The sequence below is a fragment of the Vigna unguiculata genome, chromosome 9 (genome assembly GCF_004118075.2).
Source record: "Vigna unguiculata cultivar IT97K-499-35 chromosome 9, ASM411807v1, whole genome shotgun sequence".
In the NCBI taxonomy this organism is placed as follows: Eukaryota; Viridiplantae; Streptophyta; class Magnoliopsida; order Fabales; family Fabaceae; genus Vigna; species Vigna unguiculata.
In genome coordinates, this window is record NC_040287.1 from 43,587,396 (window position 1) to 43,608,868 (window position 21,473).

The 21,473-nt window shown below is 28.7% G+C and overlaps 2 protein-coding genes across 2 annotated transcripts; both read right to left on the reverse strand.

Annotated features, from left to right (window-relative positions):
• Positions 1–5,259: 5,259 nt before the first annotated feature.
• Positions 5,260–9,509, reverse strand: LOC114162990 (beta-galactosidase 13-like). Its single transcript, XM_028047023.1, has 17 exons — positions 9,228–9,509; positions 9,030–9,125; positions 8,825–8,937; positions 8,664–8,730; positions 8,482–8,574; positions 8,252–8,395; positions 8,077–8,171; positions 7,879–7,984; positions 7,581–7,784; positions 7,320–7,487; positions 7,051–7,229; positions 6,847–6,956; positions 6,653–6,762; positions 6,436–6,543; positions 6,247–6,351; positions 6,001–6,146; positions 5,260–5,895 (listed from the first exon to the last, which is right to left on the reverse strand). Exons 1-17 carry the CDS (start codon positions 9,423–9,425, stop codon positions 5,427–5,429), a joined length of 2,511 nt encoding a protein of 836 aa, XP_027902824.1. The 5' UTR covers positions 9,426–9,509; the 3' UTR covers positions 5,260–5,426.
• A 6,225-nt stretch (positions 9,510–15,734) lies between these two features.
• Positions 15,735–16,724, reverse strand: LOC114162119 (heavy metal-associated isoprenylated plant protein 26). Its single transcript, XM_028045898.1, has 2 exons — positions 16,440–16,724; positions 15,735–16,275 (listed from the first exon to the last, which is right to left on the reverse strand). Exons 1-2 carry the CDS (start codon positions 16,518–16,520, stop codon positions 15,892–15,894), a joined length of 465 nt encoding a protein of 154 aa, XP_027901699.1. The 5' UTR covers positions 16,521–16,724; the 3' UTR covers positions 15,735–15,891.
• Between the last annotated feature and the right edge of the window lie 4,749 nt (positions 16,725–21,473).

The window sequence follows — 21,473 nt, forward strand, 5'->3', positions numbered from 1 at the left end:
AAATTTGATGAAATCCAAAACATTTATTAAATTTGCATACGTTAATATTACCTAGTTGATAATATTTAAAAATATTTTTTAAAAAGATTAAGTGGAAAAGAAATATTTAAATTAAAAAATATTAAATATATGTTTACTTCAATTTTTTAATTATAATAAAATCTATTTTTTTTTGTACACGAATAAAAATTATAATACATTAGTTGATCAAAATCACACAAAAAACAAATACTAAATTAATAATAATTGAAATTTAACATTGATGTTTTATCTTTTGAACTTCAATATATGTTGAACGATGATAAAAAGAATTAATGACAATTATATTAAATTATTATAATATAGTAAATAAAGTTTATTTATACAATTATAGTAATAAAATTACACATATGATAATGAGTTAAAAAAATAAAAATGATTGTATAAAAAATATAAAAACACTATTCTACATGATAAAAATAAATCACAGTTAAAAATATTAAAAAATGATCAAATGATAACAATTTAATAGATTATTGAATGAAATTGCACAAAAGATAACAAATGTATAATTAAGAGTATAATAAGATCAAAAAGACCTTAGACATGACCAAATAACAACAATTTGATAGACTATTGAATGAAATTGCACAAAAGATAACAAATATATAATTAAGAGTATAATAAGATCAAAATAACCTTAGACATTTAAGAAAACTTTTCAAATATTATCTTATTTGAAGGGTTGAGAGATAATAAAAATTATTTGAGCGAAACAAAAAAGAATTTTTCAAATGAAATAAAAATTAATAATAATAAAATAATGAAAATAAGTTTATTATACTATTTAGTAAATGAGAGGTTTAAGCTTTGAGATGTCAAGATGGGTAACCCGACCCGACCCGGCTCCACCCACCACGGGTTGATGATTTAGTGAGCCAACCCAACCCGGCTCACTTTTTAGCGAGCCAAAAAAATTTGAACCCAGCCCGGCCCACCACGGGTTGGCAGGTTAAACGGGTTGGCTCATGGGTTCACTTAATTAAAAAAAATATTATTTTTTTATTTTTTTTCTGTCAAAACTAAATTGTAATTCTAATTAAAATCTAAATAAACTTTAATACAATCCAAATACAAACCAAAATAAAAAATACAAATTATTTATGTGTTGGATAAAAAAACAACTTAACATGACCCAAATGTAAAGCCTAACTTAATAAAAAAATAAAAACACTTGTGTGACCCTTCTATCTACGGGTTGGTGAGCCAACCCGGCTCACCACGGGTTCAACCCAGATGAGCCGGATAAAAAATCAACCCGTATTGAAATTTGTAAAAAAATTTCAACTCAACCCGGCCCAAACTCGTGGTGAGCCAGGTTGGCTCGCGGGTTCCAACCCATTTTGACAGCTCTATTTAAGTTATTGAACATTTAAATTGAAAGTATTAAATATTCTCATGTGAAAAGAAAAGATACAATAATTAAAAATATTAAAAAAAGTAAAAATATTCCAATGTAAGAAATAAAAAATATTTAATTTTGATACATCACATTTGAACATAATTGCCCAAAGATTGTGATAAGAGAAAAAAATATCTTAAGATGAGAATGAACTTCATGACAAGTCAAATAATAAGAAAAAATAAAAATAGAAGATTTATAATATATATATATATATATATATATATATATATGTGTGTGTGTGTGTGTGTGTGTGTGTGTGTGTGTGTGTGTGTGTGTTGGAAAAAACACATCATCAATTGAATATATTATTTGTCTTTACCTCCAAGAATCACCCTACCCTATCACACTACTCTACTACAACGCACAAACATATAATGCACATCTTCTATTTTTTATTTTTTCTAATTGTTTGACTTGTCAAGAAATTCATTTGCATCTTCAAAATATTTTTTCTCTTATAAAAACTTTTATTGGACTGATAAAAATAACATGTCTTAAAAAATCTCACATCCCCTAGAATATACATATATATATATATATATATATATATATATATATATATATATATAAGGTTACTTAATAAACTATTAGTATTTTAATACTTTAAGTGGGGATGAAGATACGACGATGATGAATATTATTGCAGGTACGGAGATGGGAGGAGGCAATTATGTACATCTCATCCTCATCTCCATGCCCAACCCGTATTGAAAAAGTTAGGTATTCTCCGTACAATACTCATATCTAGTCAATATGAAAATTTATTAACAAAATGAGAATCGATCCGAGCATTATCTACGAAGGACGTGTTTATTTGTTATACTTGTTTATACTTCAATGCTTTTGTTTCAATTTTTCATAAGGAGACTTACACGTTCCTAACTCTAGTAGTATTTTCACCCATAAAGAATATAATATAATATATATTATAAGAAGTAATTTACACTAATTTTTGGTCTAGAAAAAAATATATCAATTAGTTTTAATGGAATTTGAACATATTTTAATGTATCTTACTCTATTACAATCAGCAAAAGATAAAATTATCAAGTCCAAATGCCAGATCAATAAAAGGTGAGGAAGATGATGTGAACCCAACAAGCCCAAGCTCAAGTGTAATGGTTACTCATTCAACTATTGTAATGGTTACTCTTGAATTGCTAATAGGTGATAGTGTTGAGATCACCCCACACTTCTATTAATTTGAAAGCATATATGGCTATTCTTCTCCTTCATCTCCTCTAGCCACCTTCCACACCATAGCATCACTTCTACTCTTCATCTTCACCAAAAACATCCATTGCCGAGAGCTCTTCTTGTTCATATCATCTATTCCGCTGCACTTCATCTTCTTGCTGTCTTCCATGGATTTCCTTCCAATTCTCCTTCAAGGACGTTCATCTGACTTTACAATACTAATATTTTTTTTTCTCAAGAAATTCACGCTAATTAATTAGACTACCATTTAAAATATTACAAAAAAACACAAAATTAATTAATGAGACTTTTTCCGTTTAAAATAATATTTAGGAAGTCTGTTTTTTTTTTAAACTATATATGACTTTTTGTAAAAGCTTAAAGTTTTCTAAGCAAACTTATTAAACTAGCAGCAATGAAAAATAAAATAGAAGAACGTTATTACATGGTTTTTATACCGTTTATTTTTTTTATAACAATATGTTTAATATATTTTAATGATTTCACTTAATTTTGATCGTTTACCTTATCAAATATTCAAACATAAAATATTATAATAAATAGTATAATAATAATTAAAGTAAATTGTATAATACTAGAAGAGGCAAGGGACGCGACAATTTAAAAAAATATTAAAAGTATAAAAAATGTAAACTTAAATATTACTTCAAGTAAATATTTAAAATTAATTGTTCTTTTAAAATACAATTTTCTAGTCAAATAAATTTATAAGTTAGTTAAATAAAATATAAAAGCTCAATAAAATGACTTGTGAATCTCACTCTAAAATTTATTTTCAGATTTTAACATATTTGTATAAAATATACAAAAATAAATTATAATGCCAATAATTTCTTGTAAGAAAAACTAGTATAATAAATTTATTATTTGATACTCACGGATTAATATTTCTATACGAGAATATGTGCAAAAGCCTTGTATTTGGATGATGCATTTTAACAATTTTAAGAAATTGAAATGTATAGTTTTTTAATTTCTTACAATTCAATTATCTTCATTTTCTAAATAATCTATTTGAATAGAGAGTTGAAATATTTTACATTTTAGTTTCTTGTTTGGATAAAATAATTGAATTTCTCTTATAAGATAAACTTTCACTTTAATTGTATTTATTTTATCATATAAAAATTTGAAATTGAATTTGAAAAATATATTAGTCAACTTAAAATATTCAAATTCGATCAAATTTCAATCCGATTTACTCGACCAAATTTGGCCAAATTTCTAATGATATAAACTATAATTTTATCAGAATGTCTCTCTAGTGACTAGGTCAAATTTTGCAAAAGTTTTTATCAAGGTTGATTCAGTCGAATTTGGCTAAGGTTGACTCTACTAAATTCCACCACAATTCAGGCAGGGTCCACTGTGCCAAATTGGCCAAATTTCGAACATGTCTTACTCGACATAGTTCGGCCAAGTCAAACTTCGGTCGCATTCGGACAAATTTTTGTCAGGGATGACTTGGTTGAATTCGATTGAATTTCATCTGGGGTCATACTCGACTCCGACCAAATTTTGATCGAGTTGGCTCCAGCCAAATTTCGTCGAGTTGGCTGTAGCAAAAAATTTGGTCAAATTCAATGGAGTCGGTCCTAATCGAGATTTGTCTGAATTCGACCAAGTTAGTCCTGGTCGATTGTTGGTCGAGTCAGTCTCGACCGTTTTTTATCTTGACCAATGAGGAATTTCACAACTTCTGAACTTTCAATTTCTTTCTTTTTTGAGTGAATTTCAAATTCTATTGATTTAGTTATTTGAAATATTTTCTTAAAATTCTTCAATTTCAATTTTTTTTTTAATTTCTTCATCCAAAAAAGTCATTTTACTTCCAAGAAATTCAAATTATCTAAATAAATGAATTATTCTTTTAAATTGCATTGTCCAAATACACCATAAAGCTAAATATGTCATATAACTCTTTATAAATAGTTTTTATACAAGTCTAACATTTTATTCTTACTTCTTAATTATAAACATTATATCATAGTCCATGCTCGAAATTATTATTATTATGCTTTAATATTTATAAGAAAGGATTTCTTATTATTTTTTTAGTGCATTTTCTTCAAATAAAAAATAAATATAATAAAATTTTATAGTAATAGAATTTTATAATTATTATAACAGTATTTAAGTTTTGAACATTTTCAAGGTAAAAATATATATTTGTTTTGATTTCAAGTAGGGTAAAACAATATTGCCAGTTTAATAATATAGGAGGTATTACCCATTTTAAAGTATGAAACATTTTCATTGTTATCTTTTTCAAAGACATTTTAGAGGGTTGGAGGATGAATATATACTTAAATGTTCATTGACCTCAATTTGAGAAATGTATTATTAGAAGTATTGAAATGTTAGTTCCTGATTTTAATTTCGATAATTATTTGATAGCATATACAAATAATCATTTATTTTATATTTAAAGATTAATGTATTAATATAATTATAAAAACTGAAGTGAATTAATATTTTCAAAATGAAAAATTACGTAGTAAGAATGTAATTTATCAATTTCGATATATATGCATGGGTAAAAACAGATATAGACAACATTGAAAAAAAATTAAAGATGAGACAAAATATGAAAGTTGTAAACAAAATTGAATGGGTGGAATTTTTATTGCGAGAGAAATAACAAATAATGTAATCATTGAATTCAAGTATGATAACCCAAAAACAATGATACAAGTTGAGCTCCTGGACTCTATTTGAAAAAAATATAACCAACCATCTTGGATTCATTTATTGATTGATTGATCTAAGAACACCTCACTTGGATTGCAAGGGTTTTCACCAATATATTTGGGCATGGATCCGCGCCGTTTTGGTTGAACACTGCACGATTTAATGTAATCGAGCAAGTTTCTTTGCCTAAGCATTCCTGCTCCACGATTTGCTTGGTAGCAGCAGCATTGCAAGTCCCCAAAATATACTCTCCACAGTAACCACTTGGATTGCCAAAGCTGGCAAACTCAACTGTCATAATCTTTTTCCCAGGTGGACACATTAGTGAGGCTTGGGGTCCAAGATATGGCACAATAGGGTGAAAATTTCCTCTTCTGGACACCCATGAATTCACATTGGGAGGGTCGCTCTCTGCAATGAAACTGCAAATTGTGTCTCTATTCACGTTCAATATCTCAACTTGTCCTGGAGCCAAAGGTTCCTCTTCAAATATAACAAGTAAGTTGTCTTGTGGGTTGAGGAAAGATCTTGGGATGTGGAACCTGAATGAGTGATGCAAGTTACGAAATGTTCAACACAACACTCATTTTATTGTGTTTAAAAAGACCAAGAGAAAAGTTTTCATTTCTAAAGAGCGGTTTGCTTACTCTGATTGTGTGGGCTTTCCAATTGGGGACAGGTAACTCATCCAGTGGCGACCAATGCTTTTACCATTGATCCACATCATTCCTTTGCCCATTCCAGTCATCCTGATGGCAACTGGACCTGTTCCCTCTGGAGTGGCAAATCTTGTCTATAAAACCAATGCATGATATCGTTAAAAAATGGTGTAAATAGTTTTAAAGTGTTTCTTAAATATCGTAGTTTGATATAAGACATGTGATATTTCTTACCCTGTACCAAGTGAGAGGGCGTGGGATTGGACTGAGTGGCTTCCATTTTGCCTTTAATGATCCTTCATCGCTAAAAACTTTCATGCCTTCACCCTTGATACCAACCTATCAATTAAAATTAATTGCTTTAGCTATGTCATTGTAACATGTTGAACCACAATTTTACTATAGAGTTATATATCAACTAACCCGATGACCCCACATATAGGTAGTGAGATCAAGTGTTCCTGTGTTGAGAGCGAGGATGTTTACATAATCGGGCCCTGCGTATCTATGTTCCATGTAAGCTCCGCTGTCCTATATATTTGAAATTTGAAGGGATGAAACAATGTTATTTTGTTATACTCATAGAAACTTGGATCGATGTTCATTAAACACACAAGAAGGAAAAAATTAAGTCTCATACAGGTAATCCAACTGTGCCAGCCAAGATGGAAATGTAGTTGGTTCCAACCCTAAGTGGTACTGGTCGTTGGAATTTAAAAGATTTTTTTTCATGAGTTCCATGTGCAGTTCCTAACACAAAATAATCAAGACATTGTCTTTAGAAACTTGTCTCCTCATCTTATGATATATTCTTTTTTAACTTTATGTCCTTACCAATGAAGTCTCCATTTACAAATGCAACCATTGTGTGTCCCTCACTCGATATTTGAACAACTGGGAGAACTCCAGGCTTTGTTGGCAAGTCTCCTGGAGCCAACTCAAAGCTGTAGTGAATAGATAGATTACAAGTTGGAGATAACAGTTGTATAAAATGTTTCCAAAATAAAATATTTAATTAATCAGCTTACACAAACTCACCTGGTGGTGTACCAAGCATAATCACTAGTGTCCTTGAGCAAAGTGTAAAGCTCTGCCGGAGCGTTTTGGTACATATCCATTTTTTTTGTTGTTGGGATGGCCTCGTTGAACATCTCCCATTGGAAATTGTTTGCAATGGGAGACCTTTCGTAGTTCCTTGAATTATGTTGTGAAACAATCTATTACATGTGTCATATGTGAGTCAAACACCCATTTTTGAATTGTATGTGATAACATATTGGAGATGAACAAACAAGTTAGTTAATTACACTTTGTGTGTTGAAGACCACAGTCTTGCAATCAGGGAGGATGCTAATGGAATGTGGAGGCAAAAAGTAGTCAGTGCCCCTGAAGTTAATTGTGGCTGCATCTGTTGTGTGGTTGTTAGTGATGAAAGCAACACACAAGTTTGTTCCAAGCTTCTCAATGGTTCTAATCTGCATGACACATATACCAATTTAATTTAGCTCGATATTTTTGTGACACTACCTTCTCTGTATGCAACATTATAAATAATGTCATATGTTTACCTCGTGGAATTCGTTCAACTTTTCCACATTGGTATCGCCAGCAAGGATAGCCTTCCTGCAAAGGAGCACGGCTTTGTGCACATCCCTCAAATGAGTCCATTTTGGTTCTCTTTGTAGACCGTATTCATCAAGAGGCGCCTCATCATAATAACGAGTTGGGGTAAAGGCAGAACTGGTTCTGCCAAAGTTTGTTCCTCCGTGATACTACAAAAGTTGCACATTGAGTTACAAATTTAAGAAAATAATATTGGCCTAAAATTATATAAGTACCAAAAGATTTAGATGATAAGAGAAACACCATATAGTAGTTAACCAAACTTCCACCCTTGGCGAAAAATCGAGCAATTGAAAAGGCAATATCTTCTGCGGATCTTTGGGATGGTGGATCTCCATGTGCTCTATACCTGAAGTTCAAGTTACCAAATAAAATGCATTATTAGGAGTGCTCATGATTTTGATTTCCTTCACCAAGGATAAACATTAAGTCATATCTTACTGAGCGGTCCAGTTCTCTGTCCATATGGCTGGTTTGTATGGTTTGTTTGGCCCCGAGAAGGTATCACCACAATGTCTTCCATTGCATGCATTGATCTATGAATGAAATCACATGATGTCAAGCTAAGTTGGAAAAGAATTTATGGCCATGCTACTCCTATTTTGTCATGACTTACCACTGGATCTGGTGCATCTGTTTGCTTACACATGACCCATGGAACTCCAACGTTCAATGCTACTGCCATGTTTGCAGCCCATTGGACATAGCTGTCACCCTTCTCACCGTATGCACGTTGAATGTGGTTGTACTCATTCTCAATCTGTAGCCATTGAATAATGCAACATGTTTACATACATTTATCACTCAAAAAGAAATTAAACACTTGGTTGGTTGCAAAATAAAAACCTGTGCTAAGACAATGGGACCTCCTTGGGGTGCAAAGAGTTTCTCATCTTTCATCATTTGTACAATCTTTGTCACAAATGCTTGCATGTGTTGCTTCAAATCAAAGGAATTTTCATGTTAATGATTAAATTATGTATTCAATTTTCATGTTAAAGGAATTATATATGGGGGATTGAGACTACCTTATAAGGCTCATTATCACAGCGGAATATGGTGCCAGGAACCTCCCTAAGCCAATATGGAAGTCCTCTAATGAACATATGAGGAAAGAAAGTAAGGTTGAGAATAACAAAGGAAAAGGAATCATATATTTGAAAATCATATTAATGAATGGATATTTTACCCATGGTTCCACTCGGCTTGGATGAAAGGTCCAACCCTAAGAGTGACAAACATTCCATGCTCTTGAACAAGTTTAATAAACTTTACTAAGTCGTAATTACCTTCAAAGTTGAACTGCATATTGACAGAGAAAAAACATTTTCACAACACCCCTTTGAGTTTTGTGGTCCCGAATCAATTGAATAAAGAGAAAACAAGTAATTCACCTGTCCTTGTTGGGGTTCATGAGCATTCCAAAACACGTAGGTTTGGATGACATTTATGCCTCCACGTCTTGCATTGTCAAGAAGGACATGCCACATCTGTAGTATTCATGTACAAACATGTTCGATGGACCATAAAACTTTTTCTCTTTGCATGAAGAAATAAAATATTGTAACATGATTATGATCAAAGTAACTTACATCTGGTGTGCTTCGTGGGTAGTGGATGGAACCAGAAAATAGCAGCTCACGCCTTCCATCAATAAACAATGACTTACCATCATAAGTGACATTCTGAGCAGTCATATGACGACCACGTCCATGTGCTGCAACCACAATGGTGGAAAGGAACACTATGAGAAAAAGGGTACGAGCCATGGTGTTATTGGTGTGTTCCATCCTTTTTTATTTACTATTGCATGAGAATTGAAGGGAGACTTTGTGTGAGCCAATGCAAGGCTCCTCCTTCTCAGGTAGAGAGAGAGGTACCCAGAAGCTGATTTGCTCTTTGTATCAACTTCTCTTTTATACTACTCTCACACCAATAGGTGTCACCTCTGAGAAAAAATTGCGCTTTTACCAACCACTTTTTGCATTGTTTTACCATTCAAAGGTGGGACTTTCTTCTGTTTAACCTTATTTTTAGGTGATCATGTTGTTCTTGGCCATAAAAAAATTGTAAGAGTCGCGCTTCCCTGTTTACTCATTTTTTTTAGCTCAAACTATCTAAATTTACTCACCACCTTCTAAAATAAAAGATTTCATTGTTCTAAAAAACTAAACATTTGTGATAGATGAATTCAAATTAGTTATAGATGTTATTTTTTTTTACGCATATATTGTGTTTATCACTTTTAATTAATCTTTTAACATTTTTCCCTTTTCTATACTAAAATCCAACTAAATTATTGAAAATAAATTCTTTTCTTATTTAATTTTAAAATATGGTGCAAGATAAATTGTTGATTTATTATAATTGCTTTAAAGGTTAAAATTAAAGATATTATTTGGAATGAGATGATTCTAACTAAATAAGCGTGAAGTACAAGTAATTTGTAAATAGTATCTAATTAATAACTTAGTTATATCTTTAATCCATAAGACTTAAATCTAAAGTTATATTTAAGAAAATTAAGTTGAATTACCACTTATATTTATAAATTGTTGAGAAATATGTCGAATATGAAAGTGAATTTAGTTCATGCGTATTTAATTAAAACATATTGGAAATGTAAATTCTTTTAATCTCATTGTGTTATAAGTTGGTCTGAAAGGTAAACTGTTGGTTTCTTTGACAATTTCTTTAAAAGACATGGTTAGGTGTTTGATATTTCAAATTTAAAAGAGTGTATAAAAATTAAATATGATAATATTTTTACTTTATTAATTAATATACTCAAATGAAAGAATCAAATTTTCATTTAATATTAGATGTTCGGATGGGTATTTTATATATATATATATATATATATATATATATATATATATATATATATATATATATATATATATAATCTTTTATATATATATATATATATATATAAGATTACTTAATAAACTATAAGTATTTTAATAATTTAAACGGGATGAGTATTATGACGGATATGGTTATCTTATCTCAATACCCAATTGAAAAAGTCGGGTATCTCCATACCTATACATATATCCAACCAATGTAAGGATTTTTCATCAAAAGGGGGACGAATTTATTTGTCATCCTTAAACATAATGTGTTTCAAATTTTTGTCTATTTCCATCCTCATCGGTAAGGTATATATTCATACTCGTCCCCGCTTTTTTATTGTATAAATATTAACTATTTTTTAAATAATAAAAAATACAATAAAAACACATAATATTATTAAATATTTAATATTAAAAGGGGAGTATTTTTGTTTCTTCAATATCAAATATTTAGAAAGAAATTGTAGTTGTATACAATTCAAATTAAAATACCAAATAAAATTTGATAAAATCCAAAACATTTATAAGATTTGCATACGTTAATGTTACCTAGTTGATAATATTTAAAAATATTTAAAAAAAAATTAAATATATGTTTACTTCAATTTTTTAATTATAATAAAATCTATTTTTTGTACACGAATAAAAATTATAATACATTAGTTTATCAAAATCACACAAAAAACAAATACTAAACTAATAATAATTGAAATTTAACATTGATGTTTCATCTTTTAAACTTCAATATATGTTGAACGATGATAAAAAGAATTAATGACAATTATATTAATTTATTATAATATAGTAAATAAAATTTATTTATACAATTATAGTAATAAAATTACACATATGATAATGAGTTAAAAAAATAAAAATTATTATATAAAAAATATAAAAACACTATTCTACATGATAAAATAAAATCACAGTTAAAAATATTAAAAAATGATCAAATAATAACAATTTAATAGACTATTGAATGAAATTGCACAAAAGATAACAAATGTATAATTAAGAGTATAATAAGATCAAAAAGACCTTAGACATGACCAAATAACAACAATTTGATAGACTATTGAATGAAATTGCACAAAAAATAACAAATATATAATTAAAAGTATAATAAGATCAAAAAGACCTTAGACATTTAAGAAAACTTTTCAAATATAATGTTATTTTAAGGGTTGAGAGATAATAAAAATTATTTTAGCGAAACAAAAAAGAATTTTTCAAATGAAATAAAAATTAATAATAATAAAATAACAAAAATAAGTTTATTATACTATTTAGTAAATGAGAGGTTTAAGCTTAGAGCTGTCAAAATGGGTAACCCGGTCCGACCCGGCTTGACTCAACACGGGTTGATGATTTAGTGGTCCAACCCAATCCGACTCACTTTTTAGCGAGCCAAAAAAATTTGAACCCAACCCGGCCCACCACGGGTTGGCGGGTTAAACGGGTTGGCCACGGGTTCACTTAACTAAAAAAAATATTATTTTTTTTTCTGTCAAAACTAAATTGTAATTCTAATTAAAATCTAAATAAACTTTAATACAATCCAAATACAAACCAAAATTAAAAAATACAAATTATTTATGTGTTGGATAAAAAACAACTTAACATGACCTAAATGTAAAGCCTAACTTAATAAAAAAATAAAAACACTTGTGTGACCCTTTTATCTACGGGTTGGTGAGCCAACGGGTTCAACCCAGATGAGCCGGGTTCTAAATGAGCCGAGTCAAAAATCAACCCATATTGAAATTTGTAAAAAAATTTCAACCCAACCTGGCCCGAATCCATGGTGAGCTGAGTTAGCTCGCGGGTTCCAACCCATTTTGACAACTCTATTTAAGTTATTGAACATTTAAATTGAAAGTGTTAAATATTCTCATGTGAAAAGAAAAAATACAATAATTAAAAATATTAAAAAAAAGTAGAAATATTCCAATGTAAGAAATAAAAAATATTTAATTTTGATACATCATATTTGAACATAATTGCACAAAGTTTGTGATAAGAGAAGCAAAATATCTTGAAGATGAGAATGAACTTCATGACAAGTCAAATAATAAGAAAAAATAAAAATAGAAGATTTATGATATATATATATATATATATATATATATATATATATATATATATATATATATTGTGTGTGTGTTTTGAAAAAAACACATCATCAATTGAATATATTATTGTCTTTACCTCCAAGAATCACCCTACCCTATTAACAGGGAAACGATTAACACAAAGCAAGAATTTAGCTACATCTCATACTACTCTACTACAACGCACACACATATAATGCACATCTTCCATTTTTTATTTTTTTCTAATTGTTTGACTTGTCAAGAAATTTATTTACATCTTCAAAATATTTTTTAGCTCAAACTATCTAAATTTACTCACCACCTTCTAAAATAAAAGATTTCATTGTTTAAAAAACTAAACATTTGTGATAGATGAATTCAAATTAGTTGTTGTTATTATATTATTTATACATATATTGTATTTATATCACTTTAATTATTTATGATGCACCCTTTCTCCCACTTCTTTTTTATTTGTTTTAGTGTTTTGGTCTTTTAACACTTTTTCTTTTTTCTGGACTAAAATCCAACTAAATTATCGAAAATAAATTCCTCTAAATATAAATTATGGTACAGGATAAATTGTTCGTTTATTATAATTGCTTTAAAGGTTATAATTAAAGATATTATTTAGAATGAGATGATTCTAACTAAATAAACGTGAATGACAAGTAATTTGAAAATAATATCTAATTAATAACTTAGTTAATTATTTTTGAAAAGTTATATCTTTAAACCATAAGACTTAAATCTAAAGTTATATTTAAGAAAATTACATTGAAGTACCACTTATGTTAATAAATTGTGGAGAAATATGTCGAATTTCAAAGTGAATTTTAATTTATGTGTATTTAATTAAAATATGTTCGAAATGTAATTCTTTTTTAATTTCATTGCGTTTCTTTAACAATTTTTTTAAAAGGCATGGTTAGTTGTTTGATATTTCAAATTTAAAGTACTTATCGTGAAGAGTTTATAAAAGTTAAATTTGATAATATTTTTACATCATTAGTTAATATACTGAAATTAGAGAGTGAGATTTCCATCCAATATTAGATGTTCGTTAAAAAAAAATTAAAGACTTATTTTATTTTCAGTTATCTATTTATTTTCATCTACATTCTACATAAGTGATTTCTTTCTTATACAAAATCAATTATTTATTTATTAATATTAACAGTTCATAATAAATGAATATTAATAGTCAAACGGTACATTATAAATTTAATTTATAATTTATATTTCCATGTTTATTTATTAAAGCATTTTTAAAAATGTTTATACAAATTTTAAATATTTGTAATTTACAATATCTTATGGTTGATGTAGGAAAGGAATGAAAATTCCCTTGAGAACGGGGAGGAGGGAGTAAACTTATAAATTGAATTGAAGGAACATTTTTGAGACATCGTTTCGTTTGGTTATCGATTATCAAGTAATCTTCTTTGCCATCTCTTCATGCATACCCCAATAAAATATTTTATTAACAATTAATTAGTGATCAAGCAGACAATTTATATACTAATTTACAAAAAAAATATTAATTACTAAAATAATCATTGTTATAAATAATAAATTATAATTAATTGTTAAATTTGTTACTAATTAATTGAAATCTAATTTAGAAATCAATTTCTTTATGATAACAAATATCTTGATAATTAATGTTTGTGACCAATTTTGTTTGATACCTACATTTTAGAAACCAATTTATAGATTAATCACAATTTTTTATTTATAATAATGACTACATGTAACCAACCACAATAAAAAAAATCACATGTTACCTATCGTATCGGGTATTTAGAAAATATTCGTGATATTCTAAGATTCATGAGTACATATATATACTTCCAAATATTTAAAAGGAGATATTTTATAATTTTTTAAAATAAAAAATTTAAAATATATATTTTAAATAAAATATAAAATTAATAATTTAATCTTATAAAATATAAATTAAATTTAACTTAATAAAACATAAATTAAATTTTAATTTTAATTTTTCAAGGATAAAGAATATTTACAAATATGAATAGTGTGATACTTATATATGACCATTTACCCATGTCTCAAAAATAATAAATATTTATAAGTACCAATTATTTTTTGAAGATCTTGTCTGTAAATATTCACAAATACAAATATATTTGTCATTTCTATGAAACACCTAAATTTAGGGATAAAATAATTGTTTGGCTTAGAGCCACGTAAGTATTATTTTTACATGATTATTTAAAGTAGATAAATTGTCACTTAAACAACACATTTATTTATTTCGTGGTATATAACAAAATATTGCTAATTACTTCCGATTATGAACAAAATCTATAAATTCAAATATTCAAAAATTTCTCAAAAAAAGAAAATATCAACAAAGGTTACAAAATAATAAGAAATCAGTTTTATCACACATATTTTAAGCTTTATTTTTTACATAATAAAAATATTTAAAAAATTATAACTTTTATGTGAATTAGATATGTCATACTAAGGAGTGGCGGAGATGATCTTGACTTACCAAATTATTTTTGACATATATAAAATAATATATAATCAATTTTATTTTTTAATTTTAATATATTTTATATATTTAGTCTTTCTAAAACGTCCCTATATTTACTTTGATATTTATAAAGAAAAATAAAGATGAGTCACTCATGTTAAGTATAAATGAGCATGAATGAACTATAAATGAAAATAATTAAAAAAAAAGTTTAAATATCTTTTTCGTAGTGTTTAAATACAACCAATGTCATCTATACAGTATTTCGTTACTGATTTAAGAAGTGACCAAATAAAACACGAATTGCGAAAATGAGGATCATTTTAAACATTCGATAGAAATGATGGACATTTAAAATATTTTGTCAAAATGAGGACCATCGACAAAAAACATTACGAAAATAAAGACGAAAAAAATATTTAGGCTTAAAAAAAATATGATAACATCCATTAATACTTCAATAATAGATAAATAACAAATAATTCATAAATGCGTGAAGTATGGTTTAAAAAACAAAAGATGATGTTGATGCTCTTCTTTATGAATTGATAATTAAAGCAAGATCCATGAAAAAGAAAGAATAAAGAAACTTTTACAGCAAAACTAAAGACCTATTACAGTCTAGTTGAGGAGATAATTAGCATATACTCAAAGAAAACAAAATAATTGAAATGTCATGAAAAACGTTGATTGAACAAAGATTCTGAAAACCAAAATAATAATATACAATGAAGTCCAACACAATAATGGTGGCAGCAGATAGATACAATAGAATAGAAAAGTTTGGGCAAAAGAAAGGGCGTCACATAACGACACAAGCGGAGGGGTTCTCGTCGCTGAAGGCGGTGGTGTAGCGGACCTCGGTGGAGCTGGCACGTGCGAGATGGGAATAGTGAGGGTCATCGGTGTTTCGCACGTAGCCGGAGGGGGCTTTCTTATCGTACACCCCGGGTGCGTAGGGGTGCTCAACGACGTCGTAGGGGACGTATGGCCACAGCTCTGCTTTCTTACCTGTGCGGTGAGCGATGCGGGCCACCACCTTAGAGGCCTCCACGTACCCCACCACCGTCACTTTGTTGGCCTTCCGATCCACGTCCACCTGGTTCACGCCTTTCATCCCCTCCACTGCTTTCTTCACTTTCCTCTCGCACCCTTCGCAGTCCATCTTCACTTTCACCTCCACCGTCTGATTCATTCATACACACACACTCATCTCAGTTCCTATTTCCATCGCCTCATTAACTAACAATACTACCATACCAATAACAATATATAACAAATTGAACTTAATTCATTTCTCCTATGTGGATCTGATCTCATCTCATGCTAAATCAATAATCAATGAATTACCTGCAACTGCTTCCGCTTCTTCAGTTTCGAACCGCCGCTGGAGCAGTCAAAGAGCTCGGAGATGTGATCCAGAGCACCCATTTTTCACTTCAAACCAAAGGAATCCACAAAAATTTTGTGATTAGTATAAAGGACTTGAGACAAAGGTAAGGATAGTGAGAGCCCAAGATCTTTTTGGCCACTTTATAACCAAGGAATGAATCTGAGACGCGGGTGATATCAGGAGGATGAAATGTGAGAGGACACGTGTCCTTCTCTCCAGTTGGACGGTTATGATTTGAGCGGATCCATGGCCGCCCAAGGGAAAAAAACACAGACAAGAGTGTCCGTTGAAACCCTTGTTTTGGAGTGAGGTAGAACAGGTGGGCCCACCTAATTCTAATTCCAATTCCAATAATTACGATAATCACAGTCACTTAATCTCAACAACGTGGCGGGACCACTGCCCCAACCCCCACAACACAATTAACTATCCTTTAACTCTGGAAATAACTTTAGTGCAACATTTTTTATAATAAATTAAAAATAGTAATTAGTATCGTACTTATTGAAACAATCTTATTTAATCAGTAATTTATATTTGATACGAATACGAACATTAAATCATTTGTTGAAATAAAATAAATTACAAAATAAGAGTTATATTATATTGAAATTTAAGAGCACCGATTAATTTAAAGTTAAGAAGATATTATCTTCGAAATGGTCAAAAACAAGTTTTAGCGTTTAATTTTAATATAAAAAGCATGAAATCTTTTAGTGTTTTTTAATATTATGACTTACTTTTGTTTTGGTTATTTTTCGTATATAAAAATATGATTGTTTCTTTTGTTTCAAAAAACTCAGATAACCATTTTGTTTTTATTTTATTTCTTATTATATCTTACAAAAATAAATCAAGTACCCATCAACCCAAGACACTCTACTAGAGTTATAATCATTCACTTAAATTCGTACTGATTTAAGTTTACAATGCATCTAAATCCATATTTAGAAAGGATAAATTGTTGAATCAATCATGTTATAAATTTATTTTCAGAAAAAATCATATAAAGTCATTCTGTTAGAATTGATGCAGCAATATTTCACAACCAAGAGGGGGTGAATTGGTATTAACAAATTTTGCCCAATTTTAGTACTTTTGAAATTGTTTTGATAAAAACCTTTTCTTTTGAATCAATTGAAATAGTATGGTTTGATGGTTAATGTATGGAGCATTTATACTATGACAAGATATAGAGAGAAAGAGATAAAGCACACAGAATTTTTATACTGGTTCGATTCTTAAGAATTTACATCCAGTTCATCTAGCAAACCACAGCTAGAGATATTCACTATATCACAAGAATTTCAAGATTTACAAATACACTTGATAAATCTAAATTCTAAGATAAAGGAATACAAATGCAAGGCATCCACACACTTGCACAACCACACAACAGCAAGGCTATCACACACACTTGCTTTAACAACCAAAAACAGCAAGGCTATCACACACACTTGCCTTAACCAGAAAATAGTAAATCAGAGAGTTTCAAACTATATTTAGAACACAAGAACACAGCCCAAAGATTAGATTGAGTACACCTTTTCCAAATCTGAATTTTCTTCTTCTTGCCAAGCCAAATTTGATGTGTCTTGATGAAATTCTCAAGAAGATCTTCCAAGATAGCTCCAAGAACCTGTTCCACACTTTCCTTTCTTTCTTTTGATTGCACAACTTATTTTAACAGCAGGTGCAGAGTCCATTTTATAAAACCAGTTGCTGTCAGCACGAGCCTAGTCGACTACATTAGTTGGCTAGTCGATTATCGGGGCAACAGATTAACAGATTCAGGATTTTACACACATAGTCGACTACATTAGTTGGCTAGTCGACTATCGAGGCAGCAGATTAACAGATTCAGGATTTTATACACATGTCATGTTAACCATTGTCATGCTATGTCATGTTAACCATTGTCATGCTATTATGGACATCATCAAAAACATTTCAAATACATTTAATCAACAACACATTCAACTTTATATTTTGTTACATCTTATTTTATATATATATATATATATATATATATATATATATATATATATATATATATAATATGAATAAAATCAAATAAGAAGTTTCTATTGAAACATACCTTTTATATCCATCATATATCTTAGATTTATGATATTTTTGCAATCCTTACAAATTCTCGGTACACATAATATTTTATATTGTAATTATAACTTTTAATATTCCGTATTGTTATATGACTCTTAATATTTCATATTATTATATGACTCTTAAAATTATATAAGCGTACATCTCAATTAAATTCGCATTAAATACTCAAGAAAAAAAATGTGAACTTAAGTAAATATTTAGTGTACTTAACCATTCAATCAAATCTTAATTATAAATAATTATAATTTTAAACTGTTAATTTTAAATAATATATATGTACATATATATTATTTGGCATAATTTAAAACATGTATCAAATTAATAGTAGTTATACTACAGTTCATCATTATTAACAAAATATTATCCATTTCCCTGTACTTGTAGATGCATAAAAATCAAAAATTAAATTCAAACTCTGTTTTATTTCTTAGTTTAACTTATCTATTATAAGTTATCCGTTATAATTTGACTTATTTGTAACTTACTTACACTTTAATAAATAATTAGAAAATTGGAAGACGGAAAATTTATAAACCGAAAACAACATAATAAAACTTTAATCAAAAAGTTAAAACTAGTTGAAAAACCCATTTTTTTTATCCGATTAAACTAAGATTGAACTCAAACGTTACTCATGAATTGGACTGTGTTAGGATATAATGATCTTCGACTAACTTGTTACTACAAGATGAGATTTGATCTTAAAAAGGAAAATGAAAATTGAGTTGAAAATTTTGTATAGATGAGAGATGAATAAAACTTATAAGTGATTAGAGTTACGTTTATAAAAAAGAGGTGTGACTTAAGAGATACAACACCAATGAGACTTGAGTCTAATCATTTAAGACATTGACATCACTGTCAACCCAAAATCTTAATGCAGTGGATTTATGGATCTTTATGCTTATATAGTGCTCTACTATCTCATTTCTAATCAATTTAAAATTTAGACTCACATTTGAATCCTTAACCATTAATTTTCATTAAGATATTGTTTATTTTTTATAAGCTGATAAATGTTGAGTTAATGCGCTATATATCTTTATTTATTTATTTTTGGTGCACCTTCTCACTAAATTAAACCTTCCATGGGTGCATCCTAGGTGAATGCCTCAAACTCGTCTAAAAGAAAAATGTTGCACTCTCTTTGAAGTTATATCATAGGGTCCTTCAACAGTCCTATATAGAAAAGAGAAAAGGAAAAGAAACAATGGTCTATTTAGAGGACAGTATAGGCATGGGTGACTTCTTTCTTTTCTTCTCTCCATGAACACCTGTCCATATAAAGCCAAAGTAAAGTGGCCAAATAATACTTTAAAAAATGAGAACCACGTGCATGTGATTTTTTTTCAAAAGAAAATTTGTAAAGTTTCTAAAAGTAAGATAAAATTTGTCTTTAATTTGTTTATTTTTTGTAATTAGACTATACTTTTAAGAAGTGGGATAAAGGTATAATTTAAATAAAATAAAAATTACATTTTTTTCTAATCTTAATACTTACAAAAGTTTGTTTATTTATAATCTACATTACCTTCAATCAAAACAAAAATTATCACGTCTTCAATTGGTTTAAAGTTTACTCAATCAACTTTATAAGATTAGTGGATAAAATGAGATTTACTTTCACTTATATATTATAAATTCAACTTATCTCTAGTTGATGTATTGAATATACTTTCTCATGACGAGACATATACACCTCGAACATGTGACTAAACATTAATCCGTGATTTAATAACGGCTCAATAGCAAATAGTACAATAGGTTCAACAAACGACAAATATTCGATAGCATGTAACACAATAGGTCAAACAAACAACAAATCTTATTAGGATGGACTCAAACTCATAAATTTGATACCATACTAAGAAGTAAATTTTAAACTTAACTCAACCCTACAAAATACACTTGTAAAATAAGTTTTACACCTACTTGTGTACTATAAATTAGTTTTATCTCATGGGATATTGGTTATTTAAATTAAATTAATTATGGTGAGATCAAGTACATCACTATTAATAAAGGGTAACGGAAATTTAGTTTCATGTTTCAATTTCTTGAATGTAAATCCACCATTCTTGCTATCTATTTTGAAATTACAAGGTTTACATTATATAAACTCTTTTGAAAGATGATGGATTAGACAAGACGGAATTTATGTTTTTTGAAAAACATAGATAGCGGCAACATTCTCTCACTTATATTTTTTGAAAAATAATCTTCTATACAAATTGCAAAATGCAAAAGAAAGAAAAATTAATAAAAGAAAATCTCGACTCTCCTGTAAGATGCGATATGTTCTAGTTAGTCCAGCAAGTTATATAAACCAATTATATATTAAATAAAACTTAACATACATCATAGTTGATGTAACAAGTTATATATATATATAAAAAAAAAACAATTGTAATGTTTTAGGATTTAATAAATCATAATATATTATTATTGTTGTATTGTATTTAGTATATCTTTGATCTGTCCGCATTATCCAAATGAGTCATAGAAAGATTTGCTACAAATTAAACTTTATCATTGTCCATAAAATTTAACTACAATGTATATTATCTCAATAACAAAGTATAGAAAACTATGACAAATCATAAGTTGGAATAAAATGATTTAAATGAATATTAGTGGTGATGCAACTGGTAAATGACTTGATTTTAGCAATTGCTATTTTACTGGTAGAGACCAAAACCTATGTTTTTGTTGGTTTTGTAAAGGCTACAAGCATGGGCCCCGCGGGCTTAGCCCAAAAACAAGCATGCCCTCTTTATAAAAAATCACAAAGTATATCTAAATTTTGTTTTTTGCATTCCAACCAATCTTCCACTCACCACCTCTATTCATTTTATACAAAACTA